The 21,864-nt window shown below is 37.1% G+C and overlaps 1 protein-coding gene across 9 annotated transcripts in view; it reads right to left on the bottom strand.

Moving 5' to 3' along the window:
- Positions 1-1,125, bottom strand: part of POSTN (periostin) — a 35,974-nt gene extending 34,849 nt beyond the window's left edge. For all 9 annotated transcript variants that reach the window (XM_060637298.2, XM_060637300.2, XM_060637303.2 and 6 more), the window contains exon 1: positions 948-1,125. In XM_060637298.2, the coding sequence (XP_060493281.2) occupies positions 948-1,066 (119 nt within the window). In that variant the 5' untranslated portion in view covers positions 1,067-1,125. The remainder of the gene's footprint in view (positions 1-947) is intronic.
- Positions 1,126-21,864: the final 20,739 nt, after the last annotated feature.

Genomic DNA, 21,864 nt, shown 5'->3' with positions numbered 1-21,864 from the left:
ACATGTGCTCATTTGGGATTCTAATCTGGAACAATGGACTCTGGAACAGTGAGGAATCAGAAAGCAAAAGAGACAAGTTTTCCTATGTCAAAAAACACCGCATTCTGTCATTTTCTAGGTGAGTAATCACAGAAGTAAATAAGTATTAAAATTAACTTGAATAATATGGCTGCACAAAGGAAAATCTATGTCTTTGAGTGGAAATAGATCAGAACATCCTGTGCCAGGATTTTAAGTGTTTTTCTCTCTTAAAGAGATGGAAGTTTTATTTGCACTGTAAAGCAAAGGAACATTTGAGCATTGTGAAAATCTCTCTGAGACATTAGAAGAGTGCCAAGATCCATTTCAAAAAAAAAATTATAAATGGTTGGTTAAGTTACTAAATTATGCCTGGTAACTTTAAAAATGCTAAGTTGTAGTTGGATTGATTCCAAGAAATATGTTACTTTTGCAAATTTTACAGAATGCAGAATTTAAAAGCATTCTTAAATGCTTTAAAATATTCAAAGAGCTAGTTCTATTACTCATTATTTTATTTTCATACATAATTTAAATGAAAATTTCCTTAACATTATGTGAGATATTTCAAAGATAACTTACTTAATGAGAACCCTAACCATATATATTTTTAATTTTGGAAACCTCATTTCAGGTTTTTGGAAGGAAACAAAAATACAAATAAATAAAATAATAAATAAATGTCCCGTTAAATGTTGTCAATTAGATTAAAATTATGTAATGCTTCATAAAAAGCAATTACATGAAAATTACCTTGACAGAAATTTTTAAAGTTGAAAACACATTTATAAATCACAGAATACTCATTTTTATTGTTACTTTTTAGTAAATAGAAAAAAAAACCTGAGGCATATATAAGGAACTTTATGTATACTTACACATAAAACAAGCTAAGAAAAAAAAATTATAAAACTGAACTACTGACTTACCCCTGATCCCGGCCCCTGATTCGGCTATGAGCCAAGATCTTGTCATAATGGCCATTGGCATTTGCAGAGTTAACAACAACCAGCAAGAGTAGAGAAAATATGGGTAAGAAAGGAATCATCTTTAGTCTCTCCGTTACAGTTAGTCCACGAAGAGAACTGGCAGTGGGCTTTGGAGAGCTCAGAGTTTATATACATGTCAGAGTCGTGGGAGGGAGCACTGTATAACCTGGGAATCTGAGCTCTCTCCAAAAAACATCAGCAACTTCAATTTGGCAGCTAAAATGCACTTTTGTTATGTTTACTGAACACATCAAGCATCTTTTACTTCTCATTCTGAAGAAGATATCTATTTTTATTTTTAAATAATTTATATTTCCCCTTAATAGCTGACTCCTTGCATGTTCATATTTCAGTTTTATTCTTTTGTAAGTTGGAGGGGTTTATGGAAAATGCTTTTGTCTGGGTTTTAAGGAATATTCTGCCATTCATCCCTTTCAGAGTATATGTCCCTGTGCTCAATGAGATCATTGTTTGATCTTATTACATCTTATCACATTTAGCTCACATCAGAACTGAAAGAAAGGTTATTATTTTTCACCAGGAACAAATGTAGATGTAAGTTTGATAATTTTAAGGCAGTAATGGCTGTTGATCAAAAACAGATGTTGGATAGATTTAAAACTTGTACAAAATATGAAATAAGAATTCTGATTGCTGACAAAACACGAAGAGACTACATTTTCCTTGCAATCCTACTAAACTGGGAGATACCTCCCACTTCACTTATTTTTTAAAATATTAAGGAATAGATAGAGTTAACATAAATCTACTTCTGGCAAGTTTTCCTAACTCTTGAAACGAAGCAGAAAAGAAAAACATTTGTGCTTTATTGTTTCTTCATTACATACTTCACACGATGATGAACTTGTCTAGGTCGCGCATCTGATAGCCACTGGGTGAAAGCAGCCCCTATTGGAAACAAATATTACTAATCTAGCTGTAATAGGTTAAACACATATAAGAAACAAAAGTATTGCCAGAATTATTCTTCTGATTTTACCGAGAGTAACTGAAGTCTCTTAATGTTACACTATGCGATTCCTATCCAAGAGAATATGCGTTCTCATCCCTCCACTCATGATACGTCAAATGTTCAGAACCCTGGATAAAAGAAACCTGAATGTCAGATGTCAGCAATAAGCTGAAATGATAACCTACAATAAGACTCCTTGAATAAGTAAGTTTCACACTCTCCTAAAGTAAAAGTGTAATTCCAGTACGTCTTGTTGCAAAATTTTCCCTCTGTGATAGCACATCAGTATTGTTTCCCACAGGCAATATGGAGAAATTTTGTACTAACCATGTTTTCCAATTGGAAGGGCTTTTGGGGGAGGTTGGTTGGGCCTGAGAGGATTCCAGGTATCAGGAGAGTTACATTAAGCTTGCTATAGAATTTTGCTTTGAGGCACTAAAATAATTCTGTAACTGGCTGCTAGTTTACTAAGAAAGCATACAATTAGACAATACATTCTGAAATATGATGAAGAGACCTGTTTGAAAATCTTGGTATGAAGGTATAGAAAATGAAAGAGCAATTCAAAAGGAGACCTGGAGAAAAGAGGGCATCAAAATATAAATTAAATTCTGTCCCTGGCCCCCTGTGGGAAGAAAATTAATCTAACATTTATATTTCTCTGAGTGGAATTATTTTGACTTCATCTCTATGTTACTGGTTTGCTTTATATAATAGGTTTCTATTATTCTCTTGTTGTGTAAATTGGTATGTGGTCAGTAATTATTTATTGAGTAGGATCGGAAGACTGTTTTATGAAAATAAGGTCTTCTTAATGCCAGTAAATTAGCTGCTGGAATATTGTTGGTAACATAGTTATATAAAAATCTTCAATTCTAGACTGGTTCGACATTATAATGTAGATTACTCATCTTCTAAGGCATAATGGAATTTTGGAATTATAGAAGGGTAAGTCAAACTTATAAACAAATCTCTCCAACATCACCATTGTAAGTAGTCATTCATTCTTTACTGGGATGCTCACTGCTGTTAATGCAACCCTTTTCCTCTTAGACAGCTGTAACCATTTATAAGCTTTTCTGTAATGAAGCTGAAATCCGCTTAAATCCAATGGGGTTCGATTGGAGAAGAAGGAATGAGGTATTGGGAGAAAGAGTTATAGACTTGGATAATATGTATCAGGGGTAAAAGAGCTCTTTAAACACAGTCCAGAATGATGACAGACTTGATTACGAGTACGGGGTGCAGGCAAAATAAAAAATTTCCTGTCACGTTACCTCCTTTCTTAGTAGTGCCTGTGGTACATTGAAAAAATATTGATAATTTTTAAGAACAGTTTTGACCTACTTTTTCTTTGTTACCATTTTTTTTATTCATTCCTAGTTTTACCCATTGGAATAAATGGCTTCCATTCACCTGGATTCCTTCTATGGTCTAAATGGACAAAGAATTGCATTCATATTTCAAAAGAGGACTGCACCTTTCTGACTGGAGACACAGGTTTACTTTTTATAAAACATGTGATATATGCTCATACACTAAAAAGTTTCTTAAATCTTTCTTTTCAGAGTTTCAAGTAACAGAGTCTTAATCCATCCTGGGCATCACACGGGAACTTGTGTAAGTCCCATGGATGTCAACAAATGCTACCCCTCAGCAAATATTTACACTCAGGATAAGTAATACCATCAAGGACAATCTTGAAAATGAGGGCCAGACTGCACATAAACTACATGTAAATTTAGAGGGTGGAGAGGGTTCCAAAAGAAGGAAAACCTTAGTGTAAATATAAAAACATGAGAGTACTGCAACTGAAAAAGCCAAGCTCAGCTCAGGAGTGTGATACTATATGATATTATGGAGTAGTAGAAAGTCAAGCAACTGTTTTAGCCAGGATCCTAGCTTCTGGTAGACAAATTGAACCATAGTCCCTATCCGACAGTGCTGGGTAAGCTGAGGGAAGGAAAACAGTTTCAGAGAATGGGAGAAAAGATAATCTAAGGTGTGGAAAAGAGAAAAATCTCTCTTGTCTGAGCGTTCAGCAGGGTCAATGTCTCTCTCATTCTTTCTCTCCACACAGGGCCCTTATTCTTTTGCTTCATGAAAGGATCCTGCCTCTGGGTTGGCTACGTAATTTTATTAGTAGTTTGTAGGAGGGCTGACATCTTGGCAATTGAATCTAATTTTCAGGGTTGTAAAGTCTGACCTGGAAATGTAAGTCATTAATGAAAAGGAAGTGGCTTATTATGCACCCAAAGAAAAATAATGTGTCTGAAAGATAGAGCCATTTGTTTCTAGCTATCAGGTTGCTAATTTATGGGCAGTTTTCAAATTATCCAGTGGATCTTTGCAGCAAGCCTTGTAGCCTCTGGAGACTGTGAAATCATTGTGATAGTATGCTTACTCTTGCTAGCATGTAACCAATATGGCCCACACACTGTAGGGTTGAGATTGCCTATGGATTCAACAAACCTGGATACCCAAGCCTAGAGTAGATTTTTTAGAAGACATTTCCTTGGTTTGGAATGATCCAGAGTAGTTATTTGCCTCAAATTATGTATAAACTCCTGCTTTTTAACATATGTTCTGTGGGATATTAAAAACATTTCTTGGAGCACCACATTGCTTTCTCATAATAATTATAAAACATGGTAAGGCCTTAAAGCTAATGTCACACATTCTTGGGGGCAGCGTGACTCAGTGTCCAAATGCTTGGTTAGTGAAGGTCTTAGCCTTTTTTGGTACCTGGGTTTGCAGCCGTATAAACTGAAGTTCTGACAAAGACCCAGTGATCTTTGTTTCCTTTGAGTAAGAGAGAGTCAACAGTAGAAACATTCAAATTAAGCAAAAATTAAATTTTTCTTAGCTTTAAAATATTAGCTAAAATATAGCTAAAAGAAAATTGAATGTCAGTGCCTGACTTAAAGAAGTCAGAATGGCAACGTATAAGCTCAGATACTTGTGGCTGACACACTGTAAAGCCTGTAAGAAGTGGAACTTCCCAAGCCATACTCCCAATATTTTTCCAATGGATTAATCTTCTCTGCTTCCATAGATCTTCCAGGCATGGTCTGGCTTACCATATTTAAGGTAATGAAATCATATTCAGAGAAAAAGATGACTAATTTGGCCCCAAAGTAAATGGTGTCTCTTTAATGTTCATTCTTTTGGAAGCATACAGAAGGTTTTCTGTGATAAATGTGGGTAGTATGCCTTCTTTCTTAGTTAAATTTAGATGCTGTTTTCCTTTAAAAGCTTATCAAGTAACAGATCTCACTTTAAAACTTAGTAATTAATGTAACTGTTGTCTCTCATTGAACTGAGCACTTCTGAAATTTTTAAACTGGGTACTTGTTATCAGTATTTCTTATTAACAGTGTTTACTTGTATTTCTCTGGAGACATCTAGTGGAGAAAGTACAGTATGTGTTTCTAGAAGCACAGATACTATTGCATTTTGATTTAAAGAATAATTTATATGAAATTGATATGAAAAAATCTTAAACATTTTATGTACATTTCAAAATGCCAAATAACTGAAGATTAATAATGATCTCTTAAATAAAAGATTTTAGAGCTGATTTAGATTAACCACATTAATGATGCCAAATCTAGATTAAAAAGTGAAAAATCTAGGGGGACAAAACACAAGAGACTCTTAAATACAGAGAACAAACTAAGGGTTGCTGGAGGGGTTTTGGGTGGGGGGATGGGCTAAATAGGCAAGGGGCATTAAGGAAGACACTTGCTGGGATGAGCACTGGGTGTTACGTGTAGGGGATGAATCACTGGATTTTACTCCTGAATCATTCTTGCACTACATGCTAACTAACTTGGATGTAAATTAAAAAAAAAAAAAAAAGAGAAAGAAAGAAAAAGAAAAATCTAGGGTGCTTGGGTGGCTCAGTCAGTTAAGTGTCCGACTTCGGCTCAGGTCATGATTTCACGGTTCATGGGTTCAGGCCTCATGTTGGGCTCTGTGCTGACAGCTCAGAGCCTGGAGCCTGCTTTGAATTCTGTGTCTTCCTCTCTCTCTCTGCCCCTCCCCTGCTCATGCTCTGTCTCTCTCTGTCTCTCAAAAATAAATAAATGTTAAAAAAATTTTTAAGTTAAAAATCTAGTCTTTTTTTTTTTATGTGACTGAACAATGAATTGCTTTACTTTTTATCTGAGATTTTTGTTGTTGTTCTACACTGACATCGACTATTGACAAGAATAAGAAATTGTGACAGATTTTTCAACTTCACATAAATGATCGGAAATAATAGTCTGTTTTACTCACTGGTTCCCTTCACATTTACAAACCCTTTCTTTCTCATCTCTGGCATCCTTGATACTGTTAACATTGTGCCTTTCATCTTTTCTCTCATTTATATCTGGACAAGTTTGTTTCAGAGACTGCTAAGACCCTAATCATCACATCTGTCTCCCGCTTACAAATAACTTCTAATATTCTTTCATATCAGACTGTAAGATGAAGGGGTGCATAATTACTGCAATCAGGAGAAATCTGTAGATGGCCAGAGCTTGTAGTAGGAGAGTTTCATCAGCCCATCTGGCATATTTAGTCTGATTAAAGAATGATTCAAATTATGATCACTTTATAATTAATAATCACCCATTTATCACCTTCTTGGGCCTCTTCTCTCTGAAATAGAAATATTTTCAGGTCCCATACTCAGATGGCCATCTGCTGATATCCCCTCTGTTTATTTGTCCATGTCAACATTGACCTCAAATTCGCTTCATCTTCTATTTCCAGTGTTTGTAATACGTGGTATATATTCTCTCTCTCTCTCAACTTCTGAAAAGCTTCTTGTACTTCTTCCGGGGGGCAGGGGGAACAGAAATTTTACTTCTCATTTTCTAACCATAATGTGTCTGGTGTCCTCAAAGACACTGAATATATTGTGTTCTAAAGTAAACTGTTTCTCTGCTTTTCCAGATATTAATCTTACATGATTAATTTCCAATTGCAGCAACTCAGTATTGTTACTGATAGAGATGCTTTCTTCTTAACTCTCCCCATATATCATGAAGTTTCCTGCTTTCCTTATGCAATTTTCTCAAAAATGCCAGTTCTTCTCTAAATGTGTGGATCTGATGAAGGTTTTTATTCACTATAATTTTCTTATACGCAAACCGATCTGGGATGCTGTGGGGGAACAAAAATGGAAAAAAACTCTATTTGTTTTATGCTAACAAATATGCAACGTTCTTTATATTTTTATTCTTTTTCCCAGTGATACCCATACTTGTGGAAAAAATGGAATTAGACAAATCTCAGGACTCAAGTTATGTGTATATGCCTGACCTGCACAGAGGTTTGGTTTCCCAGTATATAATGAACAACATTATTAGTTTCCCAGTATATAATGAACAACAAGAAAGAAGGTGACATTATTAGAAAAAGTTCTGGGAAGGAAAATTATTCAAGTAGATGTAGAGATTAATTCTATGGTTCTTATTCGGGGAAAAAAAAGCCTATAGTAGTGAAAGCTTTGGGCTTTACAGGAGAAAAAAAATCTTTGATTCTTTAAGTCTACCTTTAAGTTTCATAGACACAAACACAGACAGTTGTACATTTTTTGCCATTAGCAAATCTTTCAGTTAAACAGCATAAACTCTCAAGTATGCAGAGATTGGTTAAAATCGTAATAACAGTGACAGATGCTGTTTACAATGGATATTGTCATATGCATTTGCACTGTTTGGAATTCATACAAAGGAAAATGTGGCAGGAAAACCATTATTTAGGGTGGAAGCTGGTAGTCCCAATACAGCAAGAGATTTTAATAGCCAAACAGTGTAAAGCCATAGAGCTTGAAAATTAATAATTCTTCAGTCTGAAAGAGGATTTGGGGAACTTCAATTTTGGAACATATTATGCCCAATTTTCAGTTGTATTTAAACATCTATCGGCACATATTTTTACCATGCAGCAGCTTTCTCTCCAGTTTTTTTCTCCCAGCCCTGACTCTTAACAAGATTAATAGCCAGAGGGTGGTTGAGAAAAGCAAGCAAATCATTTGCCCATGTCGACCCATGATTTGGATAATTCTGCTTTGACAAAACCCAGGTGAAGGGAGGGAGCTCAGTTCATTCCTCTGGGTGTTCTAGTTATCTATTTCCGCCTGACACATCACTCCAAAGTTAGTGGCATAAAATAGCAATCCACTTGCTGCACTTAGGTTTCAGTGGGTCAGGGATTCTAACAGCGCACACTGGGGATTGCTTATAAGCCATCGTGCTCCACGATGTCTGTGGCTTCAGCTGGAAGCTGAAGGGTAACTGGAAGACCTGGCTCAGCTGGGACTATCAGGGGAGCATTTCCATGTGGTCTCACCAACGTGGTAGCCTCAGAGTACTTGGACTTCATACACGACAGCTCAACTATCCATTTAAAAAGCAGAAGATGCATAGCCTTTATTTAAATGTCTATTTAGTTTTGAGGTGGGGGGGATGCACACAAGCAGGGCAGGGGCAGAGAGAGGGAGACAGAGGATCCAAAGCCGGCTGTCAGCAGAGCAGAGAGCCCTATGTGGGGCTTGAACTCATGAACTGTGAGATCATGACCTGAGCTGAAGTCAGACACTTAACGGACTGAGCCACCCAGGCACCCCCGCATGGGCTTTTCTGAGCTGGCCTCAAAGCACACACAGAGATCTTCTGCCAAGTTTGCTAATGGTTGAAGCTGTTACAAGTGAGCCCAAATATAAAAGGAGAGCATATAGAACCCACCCCTCAAATGCAGGAGGATCCAAATGTTTGTAGCCATGAGAGAATGGCATTTAGGCTCTTGAGACTCCTCGTAGACCCAGAAATGCCTACCGTCTTCTAACTTGGGGTTAAATTGGGTAAGGTGTATGGATGTAATATATATCTAATAGTTACTTCCTTTTCATAAATCATCACAGAATCACAATGTTGTTAGTGCATCATCTTTTTGTGTTACCGGATTACATTCCTCTTGGGATTTTGCAGTTTGCCTTAAATACAATATAAAACACCTATCCATCAGGCAGGGAATGCATTGAGCTTTTTGAAAGGAAAGAGGTGTAAATAATGGGAGAAAATTTAGAAAATATTTTGAAAATCAGGTACAGAGTTCTGAACTGGATGAGCATCATATTGCAAATTTAAACGTCTGACCTCTACTGGTTGCAACTAATTTTTGCAACTGTAAATCAGTAGGCTTTTTTTTTTTTTTTTTTTTTTGAGATGAGTCCTCACAAAGTACTTTATGCTGTTGGATCTATTACGAATGATAGATTTTTTTTTCCATTTCAATTTTCAATTGTCCACCGTTAGTCTTTTTTTCCCCCTATTTTTTCTTCTGGGATTTTTACTTGTCCGGTTTTATGGTTAGGTGTTTTAATCCATTTCAAGTTAATTTTTGTGAATTAATTTTTCAAGTTAATTTTTGTAACATAGGGATCCAGTTTCATTTTATTTTGCAGGTGAATATCCGGTTTTCCCAACATCATTTATTGAAGACACTATCCTTTACCCACTTAGTATTCTTGGTTTCCTTGTCAGATATTAGTTGACCATATATATGTGGGTTTATTTCTGGGCTTTCAATTCATGTGAGTCTATGTGTATGTTTTTATGCCAATACTGTACTCTTTTGTAATATACTTTGAAATCAGAAAGTATGATGCTTCCAGCTTCGTTCTTTCACAAGATTACTTTGGGTATTCGGGATCTTTTGTGGTTTCATAGAAATTTTAAGATTGTTTTTTCTATTTCTGTAAAAAATGCCCTTGGAATCTTGATTGAGATTGCATTAAATCTATAGGTGGCTTTGGGTATTGTTGATTTTTATTCTGAGCTTTACAAAAGATAAGTCTGAATATTTTGGATACTTGTCTTACTGTGTTCAGACTTGCCCTTACAGAGATGACAGCGTTTTTTTTTTTTGGGGGGGGGGGTGATTAGCATCGATTTATTATTATTGTTGTTGTTATTTTAATTTATTTTTAAAATTTTCATCCAAGTTAGTTAGCATATAGTGCAACAATGATTTCAGGAGTAAATTCTTCAATGCCCCTTACCCATTTAGCCCCTCCCACAACCCCTCCAGTAACCCTCTGTTTGTTCTCCATATTTAAGAGTCTCTTATGTTTTGTCCCCCTCCCTGTTTTTACACTATTTTTGCTTCTCTTCCCTTATGTTCATCTGTTTTGTGTCTTAAAGTCCTCATATGAGTGAAGTCATATGATATTTGTCTTTCTCTGACTAATTTCGCTTAGCATAATACCCTCTAGTTCCATCCATGTAGTTGCAAATGGCAATATTTCATTTTTTTGATTGCCGAGTAATACTCCATTGTGTGTGTGTGTGTGTGTGTACACACACACACACACACATACATACACATATCTTCTTTATCCATTCATCCATTGATGGACATTTGGGCTCTTTCCATACTTTGGCTATTGGTGATAGTGCTGCTATAAACATGGGGGTGCATGTGTCTCTGTGAAACAGCATACCTGTATCTCTTGGATAAATACCTAGTAGTGCAATTGCTGGGTTGTAGGGTAGTTCTATTTTTAATTTTTTAAGGAACCTCCATACCGTTTTCCAGAGTGGCTGCACCAGTTTGCATTCCCAACAGCAGTGCGAAAGAGAGCCTCTTTCTCTGCATCCTCGCCAACAGAGATGACAGCCTTTAACAAAACATGGCATTTTCTCCAAGGGCTCTCAAAACTTCAATCTGCTGAATAATCTTATACCAGAATTAGGGCTCTTTTGCTTAAGTGAATTCGTGGACAACGCAACCTGTATTTATACCAATTAAATTTTCTGATCACTACATTTCTAATTAAGTGTCTTGTTGCTAACTTTGTGCTAGTGGTCAGGAACATACTCGGAACATCTATATTTTATTTAAGTAGTATATACGTGATCATGTAGCTTAAAAATATGATACATTCCAAAATAAAAATACACTTGTTTTTATTTTGCTTTTAGCACCATTAGAAGTTCTTGATTTCTACTCATCCAGATTATTAATTTCATTATAATAGTTCTTCATTAATGTGTTAGTAAAACAAAAATAAGTGATTTATTTTTCTTTCAAAGCTTCAAGAAGTATTTTCTTCATAGCTTATTCAGATATAACTAACCTAATTCCTTTGAGATTTTATTGACAAAATAACAAATCCAGGATGTAGCAGATGAAAATATTTTTGATAAACTGTTAGTGACTAAAGCCTTTTGTAAAAAAAAAAATCTTTTTAACGTTTTTATTCATTTTCTGAGAGACAGAGAGAGACAGGGTATGAGCGGGGGACAGGCAGAGAGAGAGGGAGACACAGAATCTGAAGCAGGCTCCAAGCTCCAGCTGTCAGTGAAAAGCCCAATGCAGGCTCGAACCCATGAACCGTGAAATCATGACCTGAGCCAAAGGCAAATGCTCAACCAACTGAGCCACCCAGGAACCTTAGTAATTAAAGTCTTAAAAGTTGACTTTTAACTTATCTATATATCCAATTATAAATCTTAAAAAAAATGTAAAGATTTTATACTTATTTAGGGAACAAAATATTTTGACTATCAAACAGCTGATTTGGACTCTAAAGCACTGTTATATAAAATGTCTAAATCAGTGTTGGTTGACCCTTACCTACATATTAAAATGACCTGAAGAACTTTAAAAAATATAGAAAGCCAGACCATCACCCCAGGAAAAAATAAATAAATCAGCACTTCCCTGAGAAACAATAATAAGCAGCCAGGTTTGAGAACCACTGATTTCGGTGACTCTGACACAAAGTATATCAAATGGATTTTGTTGTTATTCTTTTTAAGTTATTCAAACAAATACTTTATGCTTCTAATAAATTGAGCATGTAAAAATCCTTTGAATAGATAAAATATTTAGAACTGAATATAAAGATTGTGGGTTTTGATTAGTCCAAAATAAAGCGATTCCATTAATTGAATCTTAGGATCACTTTTGATTCAAATAGTGTTCTATACGTTCACACAGTTGAACATGTGAAGATGGGATGGATGGTGTTTGGAGTGAGCCTGGAGACCACAGTGACCCTAACTGTCCAATCTGATGGCTGAGCTTACTGCTCTTACTGGCCATGTTCTCAGAGACCAGCAGAGACTCTTTTTCTTCCCTTCTAAATTCTTCATCCTTCTAAGGTCCTCCACCATTTGATGTAGCCTGAAATTCTATTGTATGGAAGTCTTTATTTTTAAAAAAGCTTTTTAATGTTTATTTATTTTTGAGAGAGAGACAGAGTGTGAGTGGGGGAGGGACAGAGAGAGAGGGAGACACAGAATCTGAAGCAAGGCTCCAGGCTCTGAGCTGTCAGCACAGAGCTCAACGCAGGGCTCCAACCCATGAAAGCAAGATCATGACCCGAGCCGAAGTCGGATGCTCAACCAACTGAGCCACCCAGGTGCCCCAAGAAGTCTTTATTTCTTAACGAATTTGATCTGGTAAGGCACGCTTCTGAGAAGCAGAAGTAACTTATCAGTTACTTTTTTTTAAATTAATTTTTTATTGGGGCGCCTGGGTGGCTCAGTCGGTTAAGCGGCTGACTTCGGCTCAGGTCATGATCTCGCGGTCCGTGAGTTCAAGCCCCGCGTCGGGCTCTGTGCTGACAGCTCAGAGCCTGGAGCCTGTTTCAGATTCTGTGTCTCCCTCTCTCTGACCCTCCCCCGTTCATGCTCTGTCTCTCTCTGTCTCAAAAATAAAACAAACGTTAAAAAAAAAATTAAAAAAAAATTAATTTTTTATTTTTCAAAATTTATATCCAAATTAGTTAGCATATAGTGAAACAATGATTTCAGGAGTAGATTCCTTAGTGCCCCTTACCCATTTAGCCCATCCCCCCTCCCACAACCCCTCCAGCAACCCTCAGTTTGTTCTCCACTTTTAGGAGTCTCTTATGTTTTGTCCTCCCCCCACCCTGTTTTTATATTATTTTTGTTTCCCTTCCCTTATGTTCATCTGTTTTTTTCTCTTAAAGTCCTCATATGAGTGAAGTCATATGATTTTTGTTTTTCTCTGACTGACTAATTTCACTTAGCATAATACCCTCCGGTTCCATCCACATAGTTGCAAATGGCAGGTTTCATTCTTTTTGATTGCCAAGTAATACTCCATTGTATATATATACTACATCTTCTTTATCCATTCATCCATTGATGGACATTTGGGCTCTTTCCATACTTTGGCTATTGCTGATAGTGCTGCTATAAACATGGGGGTGCATGTGTCCCTTTGAAACAGCACACCTGTATCCCGTGGATAAATGCCTAGTAGTGCAATTGCTGGGTTGTAGGGTAGTTCTATTTTTAGTTTTTGAGGAACCTCCATACTGTTTTCCAGAGTGGCTGCACCAGCTTGCATTCCCACCAACAATGCAAAAGAGATCCTCTTTCTCCACATCCTCGCCAACATCTGTTGTTGCCTGAGTTGTTAATGTTAGCCATTCTGACAGGTATAAGGTGGTATCTCATTGTGGTTTTGATTAGTATTTCCCTGATGATGAGTTATGTTGAGCATTTTTTCATGTGCCAGTTGGCCATCTGGATGTCTTCCTTGGAGAAGTGTCTATTCATGTCTTTTGCCCATTTCTTCACTGGATTATTTGTTTTTTGAGTGTTGAGTTTGATAAGTTCTTTGTAGATTTTGGATACTAACCCTTTATCTGATATGTCATTTGCAGATATCTTCTCCCATTCCGTCAGTTGCCTTTTAGTTTTGCTGATTGTTTCCTTGGCTGTGCAGAAGCTTTTTATTTTGATGAGGTCCCAGTAGTTCATTTTTGCTTTTGTTTCCCTTGCCTCCGGAGACGTGTTGAGTAAAAAGTTGCTGCGGCCAAGATCAAAGAAGTTTTTGCCTGCTTTCTCCTTGAGGATTTTGAAGGCTTCCTGTCTTACATTGAGGTCTTTCATCCATTTTGAGTTTATTTTTGTGTATGGTGTAAGAAGGTGGTCCAGGTTCGTTCTTCTGCATGTCGCTGTCCAGTTTTCCCCAGCACCACTTGCTGAAGAGACAGACTGTCTTTATTCCATTGGATATTCTTTCCTGCTTTGTCAAAGATTAGTTGGCCATACGTTTCTGGGTCCATTCCTGGGTTCTGTATTCTGTTCCATTGATCTGAGTGTTCTTGTGCCAGTACCATACTGTCTTGATGATTACAACTTTGTAGTACAGCTTGAAGTCTGGGATTGTGATGCCTCCTGCTTTGGTTTTCTTTTTCAAGATTGCTTTGGCTATTCAGGGTCTTTTCTGGTTCCATAAAAATTTTAGAATTATTTGTTCTAGCTCTGTGAAGAATGCTGGTGTTACTTTGATAGGGATTACATTGAATATGTAGATTGCTTTGGGTAGTATTGACATTTTAACAATATTTGTTCTTCCTATCCAGGAGCATGGAATCTTTTTCCATTTTTTTGTGTCTTCTTCAATTTCTTTCATAAGCTTTCTATAGTTTTCAGTGTATAGATTTTCCACCTCTTTGGTTAGATTTATTCCTAGGTATTTTATGGTTTTTTGTGCAACTGTAAATGGGGTCGATTCCTTGATTTCTCTTTCCGTCGCTTCATTGTTGGTGTACAGGAATGCAACCGATTTCTGTGCATTGATTTTATAGCCTGCAACTTTGCTGAATTCATGAATCCATTCTAGCAGTTTTTTGGTGGAATCTCTTGGGTTTTCCATTAGAGTATCATGTCATCTGCGAAGAGAGAGTTTGACCTCCTCCTGGCTGGTTTGAATGCCTTTTATTTCCTTGTGTTGTCTGATTGCAGAGGCTAAGACTTCCAATACTATGTTGAATAACAGTGGCAAAAGTGGACATCCCGTCTTGTTCCTGACCTTAAGAGGAAAGCTCTCAGTTTTTCCCCATTGAGGATGATATTAGCATTGGGTCGTTCATATATGGCTTTTATGATCTCGAGGTATGCTCCTTCTATTCCTACTTTCTTGAGGGTTTTTATCAAGAAAGGATGCTGTATTTTGTCAAACGCTTTCTCTGCATCTGTTGAGAGGATCATATGGTTCTTGTCCTTTCTTTTATTGATGTGATGAATCACATTAATTGTTTTGTGGATATTGAACCAGCCATGCATCCCAGATATAAATCCCACTTGGTCGTGGTGAATAATTTCTTTAATGTATTGTTGGATACGGTTGGCCAATATCTTGTTGAGGACTTTTGCATCCATGTTCATCAGGGAAATTGGTCTGTAGTTCTCCTTTTTTTTTTTTTTTAAACTGAGTTGAATCCTCAGCAGCTTTTTTTTTTTTTTAAAGTTTATTTATTTTTGAGACAGAGAGAGACAGAGCATGAACAGGGGAGGGGCAGAGAGAGAGGGAAACACAGAATTGGAATCAGGCTCCAGGCTCTGAGCCATCAGCCCAGAGCCCGATGCGGGGCTCGAACTCACGGACTGCGAGATCGTGACCTGAGCTGAAGTCAGATGCTTAACCGACTGAGCCACCCAGGTGCCCCTATAGTTCTCCTTTTTAGTGGGGTCTGTCTGGTTTTGGAATCAAGGTAATGCTGGCTTCATAGAAAGAGTTTGGAAGTTTTCCTTCCATTTCTATTTTTTGGAACACCTTACATGTGTTAACTCTTCCTTAAATGTTTGGTAGAATTCCTCTGGAAAGCCATCTGGCCCTGGACTCTGGTTTTTTGGCAGATTTTTGATTACTAATTCAATTTCTTTACTGGTTATGGGTCTGTTCAAATTTTCTATTTCTTCCTGTTTCAGTTTTGGCAGTGTATATGTTTCTAGGAATTTGTCCATTTCTTCCAGATTACCCATTTTATTGGCATACAATTGCTCATAATATTCTCTTATTGTTTTTATTTCTGTTGTGTTGGTTGTGATCTCTCCTCTTTCATTCTTGATTTTATTTATTTGGGTCCTTTCCTTTTTCTTTTTGATCAAACTAGCTAGTGGTTTATCAATTTTGTTAATTCTTTCAAAGAACAAGTTTCTGGTTTCATTGATGTGTTCTACTGTTTTTTTTTTTTGTTTCGATAGCATTAATTTCTGCTCTTATCTTTATTATTTCCTGTCTTCTGCTGGTTCTGGGGTTTCATTTGCTGTTCTTTTTCCAGCTCCTTAAGGTGTAAGGTTAGGTGTGTATCTGAGATCTTTCTTCCTTCTTTAGGAAGGCCTGGATTGCTATATACTTTCCTCTTATGACCTCCTTTGCTGCGTCCCAGAGGTTTTGGATTTGTGGTGTTATCATTTTCACTGACTTCCATATACTTTTTAATTTCCTCTTTAACTGCTTGGTTAGCCCATTCATTCTTTAGTAGGATGTTTTCTTTAGTCTCCAAGTATTTATTACCTTTCCAAATTTTTTCTTGTGGTTGATTTCGAGTGTCATAGCGTTGTGGTCTGAAAATATGCACGGTATGATCTCGATCTTTTTGTACTTACTTAGGGCTGATTTGTGTCCCGGTATTTGGTCTATTCTGGAGAACGTTCCATGTGTACTGGAGAAGAATGTATATTCTGCTGCTTTAGGATGAAATGTTCTGAATATATCTGTTAAGTCCATCTGGTCCAGTGTGTCATTCAAAGCCATTGTTTCCTTGTTGATTTTTTGATTAGATGATCTGTCCATTGCTGTGGGTGGGGTGTTGAAGTCTCCTACTATTATGGTATTACTATCGATGAGTTTCTTTATGTTTGTGATTAATGGATGTATATATTTGGGTGCTTCCACATTTGGCGCATAAATATTTACAATTGTTAGGTCTTCTTGGTGGATAGACCCCTTGATTATGATATAATGCCCTTCTGCATCTCTTGATACAGTCTTTATTTTAGAGTCTAGATTGTCTGATATAAGTATGGCTACTCTGGCTTTCTTTTGTTGACCATTAGCATGATAGGTGGTTCTCCATCCCCTTACTTTCAATCTGAAGGTGTCTTGAGGTCTAAAGTGAGTCTCTTGTAGACAGAATATAGATGGATCTTGTTTTCTTATCCATTCTGTTACCCTATGTCTTTTGATTGGAGCATTGAGTCCATTGACGTTTAGAGTGAGTACTGAAAGATGAATTTATTGCCATTATGATGTTTGTAGAGTTGGAGTTTCTGGTGGTATTCTCTGGTCTTTTCTAATCCTTTGTTGCTTTTGGTATTTATTTATTTATTTATTTATTTATTTATTTATTTATTTATATTTTCATCTTTTCTCCCCTCAGAAATTTCCCCTTAAAATTTATTGCAGGGTGGTTTAGTGGTCACAAACTCCTTTAATTTTTGTTTGTCTGGAAGACTTTTTATCTCTCCTTCTATTTTGAATGACAGCCTTGCTGGATAAAGAATTCTTGGGTGCATATTTTCCTGATTCAGCACACTGAATATATCCTGCCACTCCTTTCTGGCCTGCCAAGTTTCTGTGGATAGGTCTGCTGCAAACCTGATCTGTCTTCCCTTGTAGGTTAGGGACTTTTTTTCCCTTGCTGCTTTCATGATTCTCTCCTTGCCTGAGTATTTTGTGAATTTGACTATGATATGCCTTGTTGATGGTCGGGTTTTGTTGAATCTAATGGGGGTCCTTTGTGCTTCCTGGATTTTGATGTCTGTGTCTTTCCCCAGGTTAGGAAAGTTTTCCACTATGATTTGCTCACATAACCTTTCTACCCCTCTTTCTCTCTCTTCCTCTTTTGGTACCCCTATGATTCTGATTTTGTTCTTCTTTCATGAGTCACTGATTTCTCTAATTCTTAAATCGAGCTCTTTTGCCTTCATCTCCCTCTTTTTTTCTGCTTCATTTTTCTCGATAAGTTTGTCCTCTATATCGCTGATTCTCTGTTCTGCCTCGTCCATCCTTGTCGCCGCTGCATCCATCCGTGATTGCAGCTCAGTTATAGCATTTTTAATTTCATTCTGGCTATTTTTTACTTCTTCTATCTGTGCAGAAAGGGATTCTAATCTATTTTCGACTCCAGCTATTATTCTTATTATCATGATTCTAAATTCTGTTTCAGACATCTTGCTTGTATCTGTGTTGGTTAAATCCCTGGCTGTCATTTCTTTGTGTTTTTTCTTTTGGGGTGAATTCCTTCATTTTGTCATTTTGAAGGGAGAGAAGGAATTAATGAGGTAGAAAAATTGAAATTAAAAAATTAAAATTAAAAAATATTAAAATTAAAAATTAAACACACACACACACACACACAAATAGATGATGCTAGATCCTAGGTGTGTTTTGGTCTGTGTGTTGAAAGTGGTTTGACATATTAGAAAAAAAAGGGGGGGGAGGAAATCGTTTGAGAATTTGACAAAATGAATACACTGAAGTAGACTAAAATGAGATGATGGGGGTAAAATAGAATTTGAAAAAATATACACAAAAGTAAAGAATATAGTAGAAAAAAATTAAAGAAAATTATTTTTAATAAAAATTAAATATAAACATGAAGTTTCATTTTATGTATTTAAGAAAAAAGAAAAGAAACAAAAAAGAGAAAAAAAAAGAAATCGTTTGAAAATTTGAAAAAGTGAATACACTGTAGTAGACTAAAATAAAATGATGGAAATAAAATAGAATTTGAAAAAATTTACATAAAAGCAGAAAATATGTAGTAAAAATTAAATAAAAATATTTTTAAAAGAACTTGAAAGTAAAAATGAAGTGTTTTCTCTTTCTGCATTCAAGAAAAAGAAAAGAAACGAAAAAGAAAAAAATAAAAAGGAAGAAAAAAAGGAAATTGTTTGAAAATTTGAAAATGTGAATACACTGAAGTAGACTAAAATAAAATGATGGAAGTAAAGTAGAATTTGAAAAAATTTACACAAAAGTAAAAAATACAGTAATAAAAATTAAAGAAAGATATTTTTAATAAAAATTAAAAATAAAAATGAATTTTTTCTTTCTGTGTTCAAGAAAAAGAATTGTAAAAGAGAAAAAGAAAAAAGAAAAAAGAAAGAAAGAAAATTGAATAGATGAAGCTGCTAACAGATTGAAGTACGAATGAAATTGCTTCGTTTTCCCCTAGAAGTCAGTCTATGTGGCTCTTTCTAGTCCATAAATTAAGCCGGTGGTGAGACTTGTGTTCTTGAGAGTGAAGTTGGCCCAGTTGGGCGGGGCTCAGTGTAACAGCTCTGCTCTCCACTAGATGGCGCTGCTAGCCTACTGGGGTGGAGTGTTGCGGTGCTCCTAGGTGCATATGCGCATGCGCGAGGGAGATGAAAATGGCGTCTCCCAGCTACCCAGTGTGTTCTTCTGGATCAGCAATCGCGCACCTGTCCTCTGTCTTCAACTCTTGTCCACTCCCCGCTTTTTCACTCTCCGTGACCAGGCCCCAGGCAATACCTCTCTCCCAACTTTTGTCTCAGATGTGGCTGTTTTCTCCGGCCCCTTACTTCTGAAGGACTGCGGCTTTGACCCGTTCCGCCCCTCTGCGGGAGGGTCTCACCAAGCAATAACCGAATGTCGGCTGCACCCAGGGATGCCCGCTGGACCCTGCTGCTGCCGGTGCCCTGAGACTGCGGCCAGGTGCCAGCCCACCCCAGAAAAAGTTCGCGAGACAGTGTAGCAGCAGCGTTTCAGGGATTATGGGCACCAGGCTTCACCCTCAACGACCTTGTTCCAGCACCAGCGAATGTGGCCGTTTTCTGGGGTTTGCTGCAATCAGGTGGCTTCAACAGTTTCTACCAAATGTCCTTCCGGCAGTGGAACTGCTTTTCCCTGTGTGACCCGAGAACCTCCTGGACCCCACTCTGTTCCTGGGGATTCGCCCTTCCCACCAGAGCACCGCCAGGTATGAGCTGCAGAGTTGCAGCATTTGTGTTCCCCTTGTTTACAGTCTTAATGGAATTTAAACCCTCTCCTTTCTCCTTTCTCCCTTTTTGGTTTAGTCCCTGCGGCTGTTTCCAATTTTCCACTTTCTCCCCAGCTGCTTTTGGGGAGGGGTGCTTTTCCCATATTCTCCCCGCCTCCCCAGTCTCCGTCCTTTCTCCACCCACAAAAGTGGTTCCCTACTTTTTGCGGCTTCTCGCTCCCTAAGTTTAGCTCTCCGCGCCACGTACCTGCTGAATTCTGTGGTTCAGGTTGTGCAGATTGTTGTGTTAATCCTCCAATCGGTTTTCTAGGTGTGTAGGATGGTTTAGTGTTGGTCTGGCTGTGTTTCTTGGACGCGAGACGCACAAAAAACTTCCATGTTGTTCCGCCATCTTGGCTCCTACCCCCATCAGTTACTTATTTTTTAAGGTAAAAATGAGTCTATGATATTTCTGTTTGAACTCAGATTCTGAGAAGAAAAATTTGGAAAAATTCTAAGTAAATTTATGAAGCTGGTACATATCTGTCACTTAACAAGTTATTTTCTCTTTATTTCTCTTCTTTCCTTCCTCTCTATAACCTTTGTATTGGATCATTCTTTCACAGAAACTTCTGTATTAGTGTTAAAATTTAAAGGGAGATTTGAATATTAATAGAAATAAAAAGGCTTAGGGTAAAGAAATTAAAACTTAATGACTTGAGGCAAAGAGAGAGACCATGCTGTATATTTTGGGAGGTCAGATGGCCTGGATTGAACCCTTGATCACTCAGTCATCAGCTGAGAACACTGGGAAAGTCTCTTACATCCCTATTCCTCGATCTCCTTAGCTGAGTAATCAGCTAATATCTGTCCTTTGAACCTCTCAGTGATGTTTTACTAGTTATTTTTAAAGAAGGAGGAAGATTTTAAGTAAATGTCCAAATAGAGTAAGTTCTGTGCCGTTTCAAATTTGAGAAGTGTGAATCACTCAAAACTGCCAACACTATATTTATGTCAGGAGCGGCCCTCAAACACACTCAGGATGCCTACTGTTCAGCCTTGACAGGCATGGTGATGAACCTCAAGAAACAATAGCACCAGAAACAGCAGTGAAAATACCCAGAGTAAATTTTTTGTTGAAGACAGAGTGAACTGGGTGTAAAAGTGCTTTTTAAAATGTGAAGTGGGTGAAAGAAGGTTTGGAGTTTTAGGATTAAGACACCTCTGGGGAAGGAACATATGTAGAGGTAGCTTCTCAGTCTATTCAGGAAATCAACTCTGGGGAGATACAGAGAGAGACCAGCTCTCTTCTAGTAAGAGAGAAAAGGCATGCTGAATGAGCAAAGGCAAAGTACTTGCTGAATAATTTTTACTGTGAGGGTTGTGTGGTTAGGTCACAGTGACACTGAGATGCTGAACTGACAAGTCTTCAAAATAGAGCATATCCAAATTAAAGAGAAAATATACATATATACACACATAGGAATATTATTCAAATGTATCAGGATGATATGCAATAACTCTCCACATCTGTCTGTAAATAAATGTAAATTGCCTTTTAAAAATCCCTTTTGAGCATTCTGTCTAGACAGGTTTAAGGAATTTTGTTGTTGCACTGTTTGGTTTTTGATTTTTTTGATTTTTGTCTGCCAGCAGACAGGGATGGTTGCCAGTGCTTTGAAAGTAAGGAGTATTTGACACCTGCCTGGTGTGTGTTGAAAAAGCAACTATGCTTTGTGTCCCTTATCAACATGTGAAATACACAATCTAAAAAGGAGTTTCTGATTATTTTGCATGGTGACATTGAGGGTAAAACTTTATATAACCTCCTCATGAGGTTGCATTAAATTGTAGCTTACGTGTTGAGCTTGAGGTCTTTGCAGGTCTTACCTGTATGCCATGTGGTATATCAAGAGAAGACTAATCCTATGAGCATGTCAAGATCAGTGTTGCTATTTCTGTTGGGGATCACGTTACCATAGTAATATCTTCCCTGTGGCTTATAAAAGACTTATTTTGATTAAGTGCTACTTTTATTTTATTCAAAATGAAATAGAGATAAAATTATAATTTTTTTCTTTTCGTTTTTGCCTTCAGCCTTAATAGTAATTTCA

The sequence above is a fragment of the Panthera onca genome, chromosome A1 (assembly GCF_046562875.1).
Source record: "Panthera onca isolate mPanOnc1 chromosome A1, mPanOnc1 haplotype 2, whole genome shotgun sequence".
Lineage (NCBI taxonomy): Eukaryota > Metazoa > Chordata > Mammalia > Carnivora > Felidae > Panthera > Panthera onca.
The sequence above is the reverse complement of the archived record's forward strand: the minus strand, read 5'-3'. Positions and strand labels throughout refer to the sequence as shown.